The following is a 19,200-nucleotide window of genomic DNA, read 5'->3' as shown; positions in this document are numbered from 1 at the left end:
GTCTAGACATTGCCCGCGTGGAACAATACACACATATTAAATACCCTCCGAGCATTAAGCGAGCATGATATTATACTTAAGTATAGTCGAATACAAATTCATGTTTCTACCAGCACCCTTAGTCTTAAATCATCCATCGCAGTTCATTTGTGTCCTACTTTATACAATATCTTCACATCTGACATACCCCACTCAGGTGCTACATATCTCACCGCAAACTTTGCCGACGATACTGGAATAACATATTTCCATCCTGAATGTTATTCAGGCTTCCTCTTAAAAATCACCTTAACGAATTACCAAAAAAAAAAAATGGTTCATATTATGGAGAATACAAACAAATCTTCCCGTATAACGTTTACCCAACGTTCAATCGACAGTCCCTCCTTATTCGTTAACAACCGTCTCATCCCTAAACAAGAAACCATACCACGGGTATTTACCCGGTTGAAAAGCTTAAATGGGCCTATCGAAACAAAACGTAAATCACTGAACAAGTGGCGCGAAATACCTTTTGGAGTGGAGTCCGGGACGGGATGGTTTTCCAATACCATATCATATGATAACACGGTCGGTGGTTTTGTCTACAGATCTTGGAGGAGATGGTCGAAGGCGGAGAAGCCGTCAAGAGCATCCTGGTCATCAAGGATACAAGAATCGAACATTTTGGCACGTACAACTGCACGGCGTCCAACGTGTACGGGGTCGACTCGTTCAACATAACTCTGAAGGCCAAAAGTAAGACACACCCGAGATACCCAGTTTGTCAATTGCCTATTTATAATATATATTCATTAATCGTGATAATAGGTTTTATTGCTTTTAACGTAGACAGTTTCCTAAACTCGAGCAAGATCGTTGTCGCCGGCGGAGCGTTGGTCGTGGTCGTTGCAATCGTCGCCGCGGTCATGGTGTGTCGCCGATTAAACACAACCGTCGCCGCCCCGCCTACCGACAAGAAGACCACCATCAAAAGTAAGTGCCAATTTTTGTGTGATAAAGCGAACCTCGAAAAACAAATACACCCAGAAGCTTTTCCCCGGTATAGTGTTACCAAAAATAATACAATTACAACGTTGAGCGTACTCGAGTGATGTTTGAGTTACTCGGTGTTAATATTGTTATATTTTGCGGTTTATATTACAAAATAAGAGTCAATGTCATAATTTAAAAAAAACATTTTATTTTTTGTAAGGAAGCATAATATGATAATTTTTTTTTTAACAACACCTTTCAAGGGTGTTTATTTTTATAGTCGCAAAGTGACAGTGACCGTTATCGCTTCGAGACAAAGTTATTAAAGTGTCCAATCATTTCAATGACCTCAAACCCGCCTATGTTAGCCGGACTTACAACCCATTGTTGCGAGTGAATTACTTAAAGTATTTGTCCTTATATATGTTTACCGTTTGAACAATATTATGGCAATTAACAAACAGGGATAGCTTTGGCGGGTAACCCGTGCCCTTTTTAGCCATACCGTTTCCTTTTTCAAACCCGGAAGTACCTAGAGGCTGTGCTTCAGGTGGGCCTAAATAATTGGCATTAACACAGGGTAACACCGGAAACGTTTTGATCAGCTAATATGTCGTTTCGCTATTGATTTGCGGCCAATACAAGTGTTACAATAATAATAATATTATACCGACCGAACGCCGTGCTGGCTCGTTAGATACCGCTTTTGTTTTTCTTCCCCAGAGACACGGACAGCGTGCACTTAAGTCACCGAAAATATAAAACATTAACGTTATAGAGACCATGGTTTAATCGCCTGCGACATCCCGGTCGCTCTTGATTGGTTTTCGGCCGTATCCATCAGATATTATGTTATAGTCCGGTCCTGAATCGTCAGTATAATACACAGTACAATATCTACTGTAATATATTCATGTATGTTATTATTAGTAGTAGTAGTGTAGTACACTAGTGCAGCGATGGTTTACACTATACGACGATAATGATCTATAGAAACGGTGAAACGTGTAAACCCATGGAGAGATCGTAAAAGTCCGATCGTAAACCTACAGACGATACCATTCCCCGTGTATATTATACAATTATTATTATTTTATAGACACACATACACATACATCTGTTTTGTACGGTAAAATCATGGCAACCCCGTCAGTATGATATAGAATGATTACTATAATATGTATCTTACATTATTTTTTTTGTATACCACACTCGAGGATCTCTGTAATTGGGTAATCCGTCGTCGTGTCTAATCAAACGGGAACCGAATAAACGACATTGATATTGTATATTATTGTCTCGGTATAATCGGCATAATACAAGCGTTAAAAACAAATAAAACGTTGATCGACAAGCCGGGTTTGTCACGAGACCACCCTCCACGAGATCAGATGACCGATAAGTTCACCACAGTTATTATTATTACAAAAATATCACCCGGGGCGAAACGTTTTTCTCTTCACTGGCCACAGCTCCTTAAAAACGATTGCCCGGTCGGTTATGATTATCACAGTAGTGTTATATAAAATTGGTCATTTGTCCGGGATTTCGGGCAAAGAAGCTTTCATTGTTTTTTTGGGCGTGATGGACACGACTTACGCCGTGCTGGACCTGTTGTGTTCCCGGTAGTATTTTCACACCCACCCGTTCGGTTTCAATAATATTCCAATTTCCGTTTTCTCCTCGCTCCAAACACTATCATTAGAGACCGCGCACCGGTCAGCAGCAGCACGACGCGTTGGTTACGATTATTAGATTTCTATGTAATTCTGCCCGGTACGTAGTTTCCAATAATCGATAAATATTTAATTTGTTTGGCCGCCGTCGGTCCATTTCCCACGAGCTCCCCCCCCCCCCAAAAACCCGCACAAGTCCTGCAGTTTTCCCAATCGACGTTGACCAGCAAACGACAATAATAATTGGACGATAATAATAAATGACTAACGCGAATGGCTCCCGGCGAGGTGCACGATATTGTTTTTCTCAAAACTGAGCTGTCACACAATGCGCTATAACGTCTATATCGTCGTCTTGTCCTCCGACTTATCTCTGACTCGGATCTCCAAAAAAGTCACTGTCCTAGTAGAAATTTGGTTGATTGTTTGTTTTTTTGTCACACAGATGAATTTGTCGCTGAACCCGACAAGCAAGTATACACTAAGGAGTCGGACGAAGCGTCGAACTTGTCTGACATCAAAATGGAAATGGGCACGGCCGGTTCTTCTTTGAGCAGCACCTACCAATACAAGGCTGACTTTGGCGACGGCGCTGTTGGCACTAGCGTGGTTGCTTCTGGATCTGACCGCACCGGCACACCAAAGAGCGGCAGCGAAACCGGCGGTCCCCGAGCTGGCATCCCCTTGGCCGGACCAGTGCCCGTCGATCCCCGATACTCTGTGGTCTCCACCGGTCAACTGTACTCGATGGCATCTTCCCACGGTGACTACGCCGACCCCATGTACCGCATTGCATCCAGGAGCTCGGTAAGCACAATAAACGGTCATCGGGGAGTTCGTAGCTCCGACCATCTTGAATTTAGAGCTTACAATTTTGAGTGCATTCATAAGAGCTGACAGAGTTAACTGGTTGCTGGCAACGAAACCTAATCATTACATCTCCAGTCTGTTGCGGATTGTCATCTAGCGATTGACAAGCATATGCTTGTCTCATAGGACAAGTACATAATGTTTTTTTTATAAAATACTAAAAGGTAGATTCACAATCGCTGGTTGACAACCATTCTTCATTTCACCTATTTCATAACCCGTGAATCCTACTTTTTGGAGACAGGTATAGGACAACAAATCTCGCAAAACTGATTGTAAGACATTAATTTACTCCTTTGAGCCACGTATCACGTTCAGACAAATATTTATGAATACTACTATAACAAATCCCCCGATACTATGCATGGAAGAGGTTTGGTGTCTGTAAGATGTAAGCAAACAGTGTTGCTCTCTGATACACTCATTGCAGATAGGTTCAGAGCTGACTCTGAACATCTGACCTTTGACTTCGGACTCTTTAAATGTCGGGTTTTTTTTCACACGATTTCTTTGTTACTTTCCAGGACCGACCTGCCAGCAGCAGCAACTACATTGCTGCAGACCGCCTTTACGATATCAGCCCCACGGCAGCTGTCAGTGGACCATCATCGATGCAAGGTAACATGGGTCTGCCTTCCTTGCAGGATCCGGTTACCGGTGGACCTTCCATGAGCGCTGGCAGTCCAGCCACAATACTCCAGTACTCGGCCACGTACGGTAATCCTTACCTAAAGTCCAACGCAGCCCAGTGGACGCCGGCGAATAACCTCTACGACCGACTGGAACCGCCTCCGTACAACGTCATGCGTTCGGGTGGTCAATTTCAGCAAAAGCTACTGCAGCAGCAACTCCAGCAGAAGTCAATGCAAACACAAATACAGAAACAAGGACCCGCGGGTCGCAGCACCTCTGTCGTCCTGTCCAACGGCAACAATTACCACATGGGCACTGCCAAAAGACAAACGCTGGCCACGCACGTCTAAGTACAACAGATCCGCCAGTGATCAAAGGCTGATTCGCATCAAAGTAGCCGAGTATAACATTACGACATTGTTATTAACCGTAAATCATGCGTTGACATCATACCCATCCACCTTCCTAAATAATTTAGACATTGCTCTTGTTTTCACACCAGCTAATAGACTGCACTTGGATAACATAAATAGATCACAGGCCATGAAGAACTCAAGTTTATCGGTACTCGGTATATCAATAATTCATACCCAACCCAGTTAAATGTTTATTTGATTTTTAATGCCAAAGACGTGTGGTATATATTTTTAAATGTAATGATGTCGTATGAAAATGTGAGTTAAACAAATTTAGAATAATCCGATTCGTTAGAATGTCACTCTTGATGTTCTAAGAACGATTATTGATCTCGTCTGAACTCCAAGACGATAGGACAACCCTTTAGGCACTTTTACCCGATCTCTGCACAACGTTTGGACACTTTACCCCTCCCTGGAAATACCCTGCCTGGGCTCTAAATAATAGTAATAGTAGTAAATTAACACGACGGATAGTATTATAATAGTTTATAGTCATAATATATAAGCGTATGGTACTACATCGTTTGTTATTGTACATAAAAAAATAAATAATAATAGTAACCGAGTTTATATCATTTGGAATCATATTGTAATATTGACATTTTTCGCGTGTGTTTATCCTTTACTTATTATGGTATAGTAATAGGTAGTCTGTTTAATAGTTTATATTGTAAATTTAATTTTCATTACCCTTAGTGTCCAAACATTTATATAGATGTATATTATATTATTTTATGAAAACAAAGGCTTCGCACTTAATTAGCCTATACTTACTATTATAATTATTAAATAATTTTACGCGTTACATTATTGTACATAATCGTTATGGTAGATTCTAAGTGTAAAAAAATGAGCAAGGCTCGGTTTTTCAAAATTGTTTTGGAATTGGTTTTCAATGATAATAACACGCTACATCCGTTGTTACCCAAATCAGTCGGACGGTGTACGGTTTGTCTATACTTTCAGATGGACGTGGCAGCTTTCACATTGCGAGGAGGGTGTTTTTTTTTTTAAAGAGAGAGTGTGTCTTGACTTGTAATCTAGGCTGGTTCTGGGTAATATTTTGTTGTGTACTCTTTGATTCGATAAAGAAGTCCATTTGATGTTTGATCACTTAACTGATTTTAAACGATTCGTAACCATATAATATTGTTTATACCTTATATCATCATACATGTATATTTAAAAAAAAATATTGTAATTATTCGCCAACTGTGCGGCTTGTATAGATTGTTTAGACGCCGTTTGTGTGTAAATTGGCTCATCAGGGCTGTCGAGGTTAACCGAAAATGGAACTAGACTATAATATTATTATTGGAGGACTCGGTATCCTATTAGTATAAAACTATTTGTTCGTTATGATATTATCAGCTTAATAATAATAATAGTGTTTAGGCTATATAATCTTAAAATATAATATACACTTATTGGGCCGTGGGGTTAGGCGTATAACAAGATGTGCGAGGGTAAGCTCCCAAGTCGTTCGTTGATATCCAAGCATTCGTCCTCTGCAGAGGGCCGTGGTCGAACCCTGGCTAGAAAAAACTGTACTCCCTGTGTAAGTGACCCTCCCCTATGCCCCTCCCCCCCAAGGACCATAAGTACGCTTTTTGGAACCCCGCACGTTTGGAGGGTCGTGCATAATGTTTATATATTATAAGTCCTTCTAGTGTTTTGAAGTCTGTTTGAGAACGCTCTCTAGATGAAACTATGTAAAATAGATATATTAGTTATTACTATTTACTGTTTAAATATAATAACGTGTTGTGTTTATAAAAAATGTGTAAAATCTATGTATGTTTTTTTTTTTTTGTTATTCTATCGTTATAGAAATGTATAATTTGTTCAATCGTACCATAGAATTATAATATTATAGCATATTGTTTAAATTATATTATTTTATACTCTAGTTATTATTGTGTAAAAAAAAATTTCCATTGACTATAATATGTTATTATGATTAATTTTTGTAATTTGTTTTTATTATTAGGTTCTTGTTTTTTTCCCCAAACGCGTCTCTATCGTGTGCATGTAATATTATTATCATACTTATTATAATATATATATACATATAGTCATAGTCATAAAAATTATAATACATTATATATAAATATACCTATTTGTGTAAGTTAACTATTTCAAGCCATTTGTGAGTTATTATTATGTCTCCGCATGCGCGAGTAAAATAAAAATACATTAAAAAAACCTGTATATTTGTTTTGCTTTACATTTTTCATACTATCATGTGTACTCATCACCCTGGACATCGTGATGTAGTATTAAACATGAATTTAAAACCAAAAACATTACACTAAAATATAGTAGAACTAATAGGTACAAAATTAAAAATATGTTAAGCACACAATATAAGATAGGCACCAAGAAGACACTACAATAAAAGACGTGGCGCGTTCGAACCCGAGAAAACGCCGTTGATTATTAAATTCCAATTTCCTTTTAAAAACTATTGATTAACATACTATTGTATTTTATGCTTGGCATTGTACACTATACTGGTATGTTCTCAATTAACATAAACGCATAACTTATTTCAAACAACATATTTTATTGGCATTTTCCGTACACGGTATTATATTGGAATCCAAACAATCTGATCTTTTGCAATGTCTTGAAAGTTCTATCAAAGGTCTGCTGCGTTTATTCGACCAAATTAAAACGCTTGTTGAAAGGCAAATAAGCATAATAATACAGGCACAATACATGCGCCTCTGCAACTCTGCCAAGCGATGAGCTCAATACAGTATTTTTTTTTTTAGTACAAAACACAAAATTAAAAAAATAAGTTGGGTATTATGTTTTACTAATAATACCTTATCATCGCCATAGTATGGTATGAAATCTCTTAAAAGAAGATTCTTATTCTTGGTTTTTTATTTCCATAAAATTTATTGAACGCCCAGAATAACACATAGAATTTCTTTCAATTATTATATTTTTGCAAAATCTTTATTTATAAAAGGAAAGTTATCATTACTTACAATAGATTTTTTACAAAAAAAAAAAAAAGGAATTACCTGAAAGTCCTTATTAGATTTTGCACTTTGTATATACATTAAAATAAACATACAAATACATTTCACTTGAAATACATACCAATTTTTGTTTTTAATTAAAAACTTTAAGAAGCCTATTCAATTTCAAAACAAATATTTTTTGATCTTAACAATAGTCAGTTTTATAGATAGTGATTATCATTATGAAAATTAGGTACCCACTATAAATTATTTGTTAAATATTCCATTATAAACCTTACCATTGTTGTAGCATCGTTAAAATATTGGTTTTAATTTTCTTTTGTATTTAACACATAACGTTGTCATTAGGCTATATTTGATTTATTATTATTGTCAGCATTAAGCAAACACCAATAACGTTATAACTCATTTGAACGATTGCACACTATACTGGTATGTTCTCAATTAACATATAAACGCATAACTTATTACAAACAACATAATATTTTATTGGCATTTTCCGCACACGGTATTATATTAGAATCCAAACAATCTGGTCTTTCGCAATGCCTTGAAAGTTCTCTCAAAGGTCTGTGTTTATCCGACCGAATTAATAGGCTTATCGAAAGGCTAATAAGCATAATAATACAAGACAAAACATGTGCCTCTGCAACTCTGCCAAGCGATGAGCTCAATTGACCATTTATGATATAGAAAAACATAAAAACAATAGTAATTATATTTTTTTTTCGTAATTTACATAATGTCATTCATTTATTAACAGCTAGAATACAACAAAGAAATAGTATCACCTATTACAACTATAGGTAGTAGAGTTCTACATTACATAGACTTTTTGGTTTACATAATCAGAAAAAGAAATGGAATTTGATTTCGAATAAAGTAGATGCGAAGTACGAGACATTCATTTTACCATATACCACACTATATAATAGCAGGACTTAAATTAGTGTTTTCAAAGATTAAACGTTCAATTATTGTAACTATTATAAATAGTTTAATTCTCCATACCAATATCGTACTTGGCAAAATTGAAAAACAAACGAATCACATAAAAGTCGACGTTGGGCAATATTTGTTTCAAGAATTCGAGAAATACTTGACTGCATATCAAGCCTACTGCTTCCATGTCGTATTGAAATTGTTTTACGCTTTTCAATTTATGGTCGACAGCAAACTTCAAACAAGTGCGTTCGCTCTCCAAGTCCACATCGCTGAGTACACTAATGTTAAATTTATCCGAGATTTTCACCATGTGTTTTTTAATTTTTCCAATTATTTTCCGGATTTTTTTATTTTTATTGGTAATGTGTAAACGTGTGATTGACTTGAGAAGTTTTTTGAAAAAAATCACCTTCTCTTGGTTCGTGTAAACGACAAAGTCGGTTATTTCCTTAACGATCGTCTCTCTGTACTTGGACACGAAAGTCGGTCGGTGCTGCAGCATGTGCAATCCGGCCGTTTGCTCGACAACCGCCAAATGCCTCCAGACGATCCGCAGATGAATCACTACAAGCACGTCGATGAACACGGTCTGATATATGGCCATGTCGGCGAAATCGTCCGAAGGAATGTCCACGGCCTGTGCTTTGGCGTTGGCTTTTTTCAATATTCCAAAAGTGTTTGCCCAATCCATTTCCGGACTGAACTTTTCGAAAATTTCACGCATTTCCGCCTGGCGTGCCAACATCACGTTGTTCAAGCACAAGTGTTCCACCAGGAAACACTCATGTCCGCTGGTAGACAATCCACCCGAGGTCTCGTTGTGTCCAATGAGATTTTTTACCATTTTTAAGTTCTCGCTTATCAACGCCGTGACTTGATCGAGTCGACAGGTTTTCGTCCGCCTACACGAGCTAAACTCTTGCAACCGACCGAACAGCGGAGACGACCTATGCTCGTGGTTGAACTTGTTGGCTGCGTTGCATCTGTTTTCCACCACGAACTGCTGCAATAGGTCATCGGTAAACTCGTGTTCTAACATCACATTGTCTATAGTGTCCTGGTCGACGGTGGTCGTGGCGAAAAGCATCTGCACGCGAAAATGAGTTCTGTTTATGTACATGTGCAGATACCATAATTCGTTGGCGTTTTTAACGCGGCAGTTTTTCAGAATCGCCAACATTTCCATGGCCACTTTGTAATACATTGACATCCTTAGAAATATCGTGGACATTTTTTCACCCCTTGTGTCCATTGCTATCCTGGACGACCGCATGTGGTACAAAGCGCTAAAAACGAATCCGCATCCGAGTCTGGAGATTCGTTCTGACCGCAATCTTTTAAAATCATCAGCCTTAGGTAGGACCACTTTACCGGCGAATGTCACATTGTCTCGATCGTAACCGGTTTGAATGTTTAATAGGGTTTTGTAAGCACTGTTTGTGTCGTTACCGGATAACACTGCACGACAACAGTTAAACGATCCAAAAACACCAACTACGATCGCTAATAGAATCATTATTCTACAAAATTATACTTATGCGAATACGTTGACAAAATTGTATTTTATAAATTGGGTCAACTAAAAAGTACCGTAGCAGTCAACGTGTTAAGAGATAGTAACTCGGTAGTAAAATCAAAAAAGACTCGACCGACAAACTATACGGCTATCCATCATACCCGTCAGTCTGTATTTGCTTAAATAAGTATAAACAATAATGACTCGTTGAAAGTACGTCTTGGAAAACGAATAACTATTGTGTTATTCCACACGACTCGAGGTTCCATCAAATAACTGTCCTATCAAATAAAAATATATTTAAGGTAACTTCAATTTTGTTCGACTAACTAATGACTTTTGTAAAAACCGTTATTTGATAAATACAACTAAAAAAAATTCTGGTCGTTTTCTATGCGTTGTCGTTGAAAATAAAACATTGTTTAGTAACACATACAAAGTATGAGTAGGAGTGAGTATGAATATATACATAAGTTAACAATTTATATTTTTTTATCCTCAGAATTGCCAATAAGAATATCATTTCTGATCAATAGGTGGTAGTTAATATAAAAGGGATTACAGAGGATCGAACTATTTTGTCAATAGGCACACACACAAAATCATTGCTTTTTCAGTTTCGCATAGAATTTTAACTATAATCATGTATTTACTAATAATTGGTAATGAAATAAATGTACAATATTAAATGACAGTCAATTACTTTGTTCATATCCCGTTTTTATATTCTTTAATTTTGGTACATTTTCATATTTCTCTACAGACTTCGATGGTTCGACATAATATGTACCAAACAATTTTTTGTATACACCATAATTCTTCATGCATACCTTTTTTGAGTAAATCAAAAGTACAGAGTAATAGAGTTTATAATTTCTTCAATAGGACAGTGTTTTAAATTTTTTTGTACTTTGACTTGCGACCGAAAAAAGCAAACATAGCAAATGTGTTGGTTACTTTTTTTGTGTAACCCAAACCAAGTTTTTTCTGTCAATAATCATCGGCAAGAAATACATATTTTACTGTTGTGATTTTACACTTGTGCACACTCATTACACTGTTCGTTAATATATTTTATAAAATTAAAGAACGTCTTAGCAACATCTGTTATACGTTGTAGGTTCAATGTAAACATAACAAACTTAAGCAAAATAAGAAAAAACGCGGATAAGTATCAAAAAACTATTACTAAAGATTTTAAATTTTACTTTTTGATGCAGCCGGAATGCATACCGTAAGTTTTAAAATCAATTTCAAACATTTTTTAATTGTTAAACCCCTTGAGATACCCGGAAAATAAACCATTCCGGGTCTTATCAAATTTTTTCTTCGTCCCCGCCAATAAATCATTGTAAAAACTTATTTAAAAAACCAATACAAAAAACCTAAATAATATTATCCGTTAATGCAAAAATTCAATAATATTTACTAGGTATGAAAGAAAAAAAAACTAAATCTGTGATATTATACTGATAACACTGTGTTTGTTATCACACGTTATCAGTGCAGAGATGTTGGTTTTGGCGCCAAAACACTTTCTTGTCGATTCGTGCGGTGATAACAAAGACATTTTTTGGCTGTTGGCATGTTGTTAAATCGTTCGCCTGGCTGAACGCTACTTAAACGGTTTATTGTGGCTATATAGGCGAACGGTTCAATGGCAGACGAACAAGACGCCGGCGACAGTTCCACGGTTGAAAACGACGAAGGACCCGTTGATATAACTGACAAGACGGCACTGACAATGTGGAAAACGCCTCGAGCATTAACCGAGATGACGGTGATCAAAATAACATCTCTGCTTTGTCGAGTACTCCATTGGTTCACAATGAAGAAGACATTGCCACTTTGCAAGCATCAGTCGTCGACGACAATCGTAACGAGCCAAATGCGTCACTAGTAGACGACGAAGGTAGTACTCCTTCGATCGATGACAACGATAGCTGTGACGTACCTAAGGCTGCATCAGTAGATGATGACGATAGTTTTGACGTACACCGGCCATCTTCGGACTTTGACGAGAACGACAAAATAGAAAATGCCAATACGGAGAACTCTCGAAATGATGAACAAGAAAACGACAAGAGTGCAGACAGTGATGATGGTGATTGTGGGCAGAACCTGACTGTAGTCGACGACAACCGTGCACAATCGGCTGGCCACAGTAAAAATGTAGGTTAAATATTTGTTATACTATGGGGAGGGAAAACCGCTGTGTTTCTATTGTTGGGCGATCGTAGCCTCGTTGTACGACTTGACACTCTACAGTGGTTCCGATCACCGGTAATGGAGACGTGGTGTTAAACAAACTACTCGATTCAATTCTTCATAAAAATATAAACTTTGTGTTTTGTAGAAAAAAAAAAGCAAAGTTGATGAAATCAGCAGAGAAACACAACGGTTAATTGCTGGCGATGGACACGTTCGACTGCCATATCACAAGCCCAAACAAAAATCGCTAGGCGATTTCTTAGGCCGACGAAAGCATTTACTTGCTGAGGCTTCAGTTACTGGTTCACATAAACAACTAAGACGAGCGTGGTAAGTATAATTAAAAATGATAAATTTCTTTAAATAATAGTTTAATATTTTATTAATATTACCATTTGTGTATATAAACATGAATTTAAATATTAACTATATATTATACATACTATAAATAAATTGTTTATAGATTATTATTAAAAATTATTTAATTTTAATTTAATACTAGTATTGTACAATATGTATGGCAATATTATGCTTAATGGGAACGGTACTAGTATGATACAATTTTCTTCTACTATTTGTACACATTTCATTGCCTATTTGTTTGTCATAGCAGTATTTTAATTTAAAAGACATTGTTAATATACAATTAATCACATTTTACTGTCTTTTATTTAAACTTTTCTCTGAATTTTGCCAAGAACTGTTAGAAATTACACCGTAGTTAATAATTATTAAAGCTGAAACATAATAAAAATTACAATTTCTTGCACATTTAAGATTATTTTTTATTGTGTTTTAGGTTTTTATGGTAATTTTATGTTTAGGAAATTATATTTCTTTTACTGGTCAACTAAAGGTTTAAGTAAAAAAAGCTTAAGTTCAAATTAATTTGTTTTAAAACGAAAACGTATACTAAACAGTTTTTTAATTTTCCCCTTGATTAACACATCGTTTATCTATAAATCTCTACAAAATTATACCGCCATATATTTTTGAATTAATGCAATTAATTTATTCGTAGGGAAATGATTGAACGTAAAGAACGCAATGTGCATAAATTTTACAATGATGATGGAGTAGTGGACGACCAAGACAGTGACGGCGATAACCCAAAGGACAAAGATCAATTAGATACGCTAGACAAAAAACCTGTTGTCAATAAATTTATGTTGAGCAAATCGACCCTGTCCGCCTCCGTGAAGCTCACTTGTAACGACAAAGATGTACTTGTGTCACAGTCACTGTCATTCAAGAGTTTTGCCGACGACAATGGCGACGAAGGGCTAATTGTCATTGACGATAGGTATAAACGGTTTTTTTTTTTATAGTTAGTTAATCAACGGGATTCCATACTTGTTACTAAACTAGTAGTATGTACTACTTATATGACTAAAATGTAATTACGGGTTTGCCGTGTTTTCAGTTGCAAGTCCGATCCAAAAAAGCGTACCATCAAGAAAAACCTATCTTCTCATTCGGCGGCCAGATCGCACGTGTTGAAACATGACATTTGGAAACGTGTGCGTGCCGCTCGTGAAGCCGGTTTGCGGGAAGTACAGAGTGACGATGAAGACGAAGAAGAATATCTGTTGAAAGGTTGTAGTTAATAAGATATATTTTTTTTTCCATTATTTTGGTAGGAAGACTTAACATGGTGTGTGTTGTGTGTAGACGACAACAAAAAATCTGATTATGAAGACAAAGCTGTGATGGACGAAGATGAAGAAACGTACGACGACAATGAAGAAGAAGAGGAGATCGACGAAGAAGAGTTGATGGATGACGATTATAGTATGTTGACAGTTGAAAATATTTATTTCGTGAATTATTGACCTGGATATTCATAAATGTTTAGGTGAACGTAAGAAAAACAATAAGAATAAGAAAAACGGTTTTATTGATTTTGAATGTGAAGTGGACAGCGCCGAGGACGTTAGTGGTAAAATAGTAAACTTATATAACTATTTTAATCTTAATCGCTAAGTTTTTTCAAGTACATTTTTTATTCAGCTTAAGACGATCGTCTTGTATTAAATATTGTATACATTTTGTTTTGTTATTTTTTAAAATTTTTAAAATTATATGTTTATTTTCCATCTACTCGGTGGGGTATTAAATTATTTTAAATGACTATCGATATCCAAATAAAACGTTTAGCCGACAGCTCTGGTATTGCTAATAAAAAAACTACATTTTCTAATTCTTTTTAGATTCCTCGGAGTCCGATGTTGATGATAATGATGAAGATAAAATTGATGCTGTCAAGAAAAACCCGCTGGACAGCAGCGACAGTGATAGCAGTACCGGTATTAAAACTGGAGTGTGGAAAAGTTTAATGTCTCCCGAGTCTGCAGGACCCGTCGAAGGTGAGTTAGGACAATATTAGACAAAATATTAATTTAAAAACAACAATTTATTACTTTTATTATTTATTTATTTAGTTAATATGTTTGTAGATGGTCGTTCTTCAAAAAAGAAGCGACGAGCTGTTGTGCTGTCAGACAGTGATGACGATGAGGGTAACCTATCGGAACCTTCAAAGCTGGATGCTTTGCCAATTTTCGATACCCAAATGGCGTCCACCCAACAGTTATTCGACTTGTGTTCGGGCAAAGAGTTTTGTACACAACAGGTATGTCGTCGAACAAATAGCGTTTGGTACGACCAAGATCTGTCTACATAATATATTACATTATAGTCTCAAAATTAAATTAATTCTATAAGCTGTACCTATATACTTATGGTGTAAATCAACATTAAGTTACACGGTAAATTGATCTAACAAGTCGAGTCACTGTTTTATGTATGGACACCTATTTCATAGAATAAATTATTTGTGTATTGCGTTTCTTTGTATGTAATAAACAATAATGAATTTTCTCTTATATAATAATATGTTAGTAGGCAATTACGCTATTGACAAATTAATGTATTTTAAGATTATAACGATCGGCAAAAATTTGTATCTATTTTCATAACAAGAATGTAAATTATTTGTTTCTTAACTCAAGTAAAACAATTAATGTTTTTTTAAAAAGTTACAAAGTCTACAAACTAAATAAAAATTAAAAAACTATCAATTTAGACTAATGAGAAAACCTAATTTAAACATTAAAATAAGTAGGGATTTAAAAAAAATATATATTTTTAACAGCACATAATAAAAAAAAAACATTTTGTATTCCTCGATTTGTGTTAATTTATCATTTTCATAGATTTATTAATTTTTTTAGTGAGTTGTACTTAGTTATTATATATTACCCATGTTTTCAAAATTTTGTATCTTGTTAATGAGTAAAACTAAGTGTAAAAAAAAAAAAAACATGATACAAGTTAGGGGTGTTTTCTAATTTGTCAATGTTCTAAATTTACTCTACGTAATAGTTATAGGTCTATAAATGCATTAAATGATTTTTATTCTTTTTTTTAGACAAACTCTGATGCCGCCAGTGTGCACGGCGGTTCGTCGGACGGTTTTGTATCAGACGTGTAAGTGTATAAACTACATTGTTTTTACTTTCTTTCAAGACGTGCAATCCTGGATTGTATTCCTTTATTTAAAAGTACCTTCTCATTCACTTCAGACTGTCTCTTTTGGTGGTTTCTTTATCTTCTTCCCTCACAACTATTCCAAAATATTTACGTTGTGCTTTGCGTCTTTGTCAAAGCCTTGCGTCTCCTGACCAATTGCGGGTAACGTCTTCTGTCTCTAATATTACATATATATTGTGTTTTGTACACAGACCCGGCGAAAGCGACATAGAGGACAGCGATGCCGAAGACCAACCCAACGACGGTGGCGATAGTGTCGGTAAAGCTGGGATTGATGACGTCAACGATGGTACCGATAATGAAGAAAACGGTAATGATGATGACGGAGAGCTAGGGGACACGGAAAGCGTAGACGGGGAAAATGCAAAGATAACAGATTTCTTCGACGACGAGGCTGAATTGTCGGAAGACGAGGAGGGCGTGTGGAACGACGAAGACGATGAGGAAGATGAAGATGCAGCCAACGAGGAGGATCTCAAGATGATAGTCAACGACAATGGTGAAGTGGACGAATCGATTCGCGATTCTCTCGGCAAAATATACATGTGAGCACTTTACTAGAGCGTTAACAAAACAATGATTTTACAAATAATGATAATATAATTGTATTGTATGAATGATAGTTATTACCATAATTGTTAATATGTGTAAATATCGTGTACTGTACAGGCGACAGATGTTGGACGACGACAAGCGTCAAGTGGCCGAGCTCCAAGAAATGCTACTCGAGGACGGTGACTTGCACAGCGACATGGGTCGAAAACGAAAATTCCAGTGGGACGACGGCGGAGGTAGAACTCATTCAATACGGCTTTAACAAAAATTGTTAAGGCTTTATGATTATTCTCGTTAACAGATGAAGCAGGCGCGTATAAGAGACCGTTGTTTTCTTCTTCGGAGGGAGAAGATGATGACGACGACGACGACAACGACAATGGTGATAACGGAAAATGCAAAATCGACTCCGAAGCAGCTTGGCGAAAGGAGAGGCACGTTCGCGACTCTTATTTGGCGACCGAGGTCAGTATTGTATAAACCAATTTTTATTTAAATAAATGTTCAATAAATAATAAATGGCTAACGACCAAAAATTGATTAAGAAATTAATTTGGTTCAAATAAAACAATTTTTAAAAATAGTATTTCTTAATTAAGTTTTTATTTCAATAATGCCCCAACTAGAAATGCAAAATACTGAATAATATTTTTTTGTTTTTTTTTAGAACGACGACGAACATGATGATGATGAAGTCTGTCAGAACTTGACGGCTTTGGGCACCAAGAAAACGCACGTGGTATGCTAGTTATACATTTATACTTTATATCGACTTGTTGGTGTGTTAAAACATTGTTAACCTATACCGGCCCTAACCAGTAATGTGGTGAAGACCCTTTCTGGTTTTAACACTGGCCAGTAAAATCAGTCGTTGAGCATTAATTTGTCTTACACCTCATTTACAGATCAAGTATCAAGCCAACAAGACCGTGGTGGCCAATACCAGTGTCACTAAGGTGTTAGCGGAGGTAGCCGTTGTCGAGACTACCGTTGTTCAAAACAAAGACCCCGTCAAACCTCCAGACCAAGTGGAAGTGCCTACTGTGGAAATCTGTGTCAACAAGGTTTGTGATCAGAGCTTATAATTATGTAACGTCTTAACTGTCTAACGTTATTTATTACTAATTGCAATTTTAACTCCTATACCCTGTTGTTACCGTACCGACTGTTAATGTTGTTATTGCAACGGTGTTTTAGACTAACGGCCCTGTCGCTGCTGTCAAGGGGTCTTTCATGATGAGAAAGGGTAGCAACAGCAGGGCGGCTGCTGCGCTAATGTTGGTGGACAGCAAGAAAAAGGCTATGGGCGCCAGTAGCGGCACCAACGACGGTAATACGGTAAAACAGTTGACTACCGCCAAAGCGACGGTGACCAATCCGTTTGCGTACCTTATCGGCGGCACTTCGACTTCAACAGAAATAAAAACCACTACCATGACCACCGTATCGTCGTCGGTAAGTGTGATGGAATAATCCATTTCACAATGAAATCAAATTGCATTGTAATATTGTGGTGTCTTGATATTTTTTCAGAGCGCAAGTGCACGACCCGAAAATCTGATCAGTCGGACCCGCCCAAAGAAATCGGGCGGTCTGCTCAAGGCATTCCTACCGTTAGAATAAAGGTCACGTAATTGCTGATAGTCTTAGCGTTATCGGCTACTCAAGACTGTACACTTATATTAACTAGAATTTATTGTATATAATGTATATGTTATTGCTCGGGCATTTTTATAATATAATGTATATTTTATTTTTATATTTTACTATAACTTTACTTTTATATACAAACATATCGAGTCCACAAGTGACATTTTTTTTTTACAGAAACGTTTACTGTCATTATCTGTCTTCTTTCTCACTGTCTAACCGTTGACGGCTAGGATCGGACATTGCTTAGCCGTTATCCACTCGAGTTGAAGTGTATTAAACAAAACTTACAGAGAATTTCAATTAACATTAATGAATACGCACACCGTGTGTTTGGCATAGACTTCTGAAGTAATTCATTGATTTTTATCGAGGGGTTCAAGGTGGAGTAAATGATTTTAATACAAATTTTTAGGACTAAATCAATAACTATAATATAATATTTAAATGTAACAATAGTTTAAAACGGTACATGTTAAAAATAACTACATATTTTTTTGTATGCATAATAATGTTTATGAATTGTTTAATCATTTTATTTTGAATTTTGAATTTGTATAATAATAATAAATAACAATAGTAATATACATATTGTTTTTATAACATTACAATATTTTTTAATAAAATGCTGAATGATAATAATGATGATGATAGTAATAATAATAATGAAAAATTAACGGACCGGCAACGATAGATACAAACGACGCTTCGTAATCATATTTCACATTCTCTTTTTGCAGGACCCCGACAAATCGGGTCAACCCGCTATACCGTACAATAGCTAAGTGGTTAATTATAAAAAATTAATTAAATTAAAAAACCAACAATATAATAAACGTTATTAAATACTAATAAGGCTTGTGCGATCTAAATACTTGACCGCTATACTATATAATAATAATAAAATATTAAAAATATATATAATATTACATCTAACATAACTGTATAGTGCAAGATTTATGAATGTAAGTAACGCTAAGACAAGCTATTTGTATTATTTAAATATAATATACTAAAGCGATTGCCATACTTTTTGATTACGGATCAAATGTTGTTAGTGCGGTCGGATTAGCTATTTGATTTTATATCGTTGAAAGAACGTAAATGTTACATAATATATATATAAAAAATCAACCGTATTACAAAAAAACACCATCTATTATTGCCAATATTGTTTAAAAATGAAGTTATTAAAGAACTGA

The 19,200-nt window shown here is 36.0% G+C and overlaps 2 protein-coding genes across 3 annotated transcripts in view; both read left to right on the top strand.

Annotated features, from left to right (window-relative positions):
• LOC126844552 (irregular chiasm C-roughest protein-like) overlaps positions 1-6,696 on the top strand; it is an 86,901-nt gene extending 80,205 nt beyond the window's left edge. Inside the window, exons 8-11 of one of the 2 annotated variants that reach the window (XM_050582835.1) lie at positions 591-738; positions 832-975; positions 3,097-3,458; positions 4,046-6,696. In XM_050582835.1, coding sequence (XP_050438792.1) covers positions 591-738; positions 832-975; positions 3,097-3,458; positions 4,046-4,504 — 1,113 coding nt within the window. In that variant the 3' untranslated portion in view covers positions 4,505-6,696. Of the gene's footprint in view, positions 1-590; positions 739-810; positions 976-3,096; positions 3,459-4,045 lie in introns of both variants that reach the window. The other variant, XM_050582834.1, reaches the window with a different exon arrangement.
• A 5,062-nt stretch (positions 6,697-11,758) lies between these two features.
• On the top strand, positions 11,759-18,500 carry LOC126844994 (otolith matrix protein OMM-64-like). The gene is made up of 16 exons (XM_050583559.1): positions 11,759-12,202; positions 12,387-12,571; positions 13,263-13,544; positions 13,665-13,837; positions 13,913-14,032; positions 14,097-14,180; positions 14,452-14,607; positions 14,698-14,873; positions 15,672-15,730; positions 15,985-16,338; positions 16,463-16,584; positions 16,650-16,813; positions 17,016-17,087; positions 17,254-17,412; positions 17,546-17,803; positions 17,882-18,500. Exons 3-16 carry the CDS (start codon positions 13,267-13,269, stop codon positions 17,969-17,971), a joined length of 2,265 nt encoding a protein of 754 aa, XP_050439516.1. The 5' UTR covers positions 11,759-12,202; positions 12,387-12,571; positions 13,263-13,266; the 3' UTR covers positions 17,972-18,500.
• The last annotated feature ends 700 nt before the right edge of the window (positions 18,501-19,200 follow it).

This window comes from Adelges cooleyi, unplaced genomic scaffold (genome assembly GCF_023614345.1).
Source record: "Adelges cooleyi isolate 19-005CV unplaced genomic scaffold, UGA_ACOO_1.1 ACOO_flye_CR_arks_rails_tigmint_CR_PRNA_651, whole genome shotgun sequence".
NCBI classification, from domain to species: domain Eukaryota; kingdom Metazoa; phylum Arthropoda; class Insecta; order Hemiptera; family Adelgidae; genus Adelges; species Adelges cooleyi.
The sequence above is the reverse complement of the archived record's forward strand: the minus strand, read 5'-3'. Positions and strand labels throughout refer to the sequence as shown.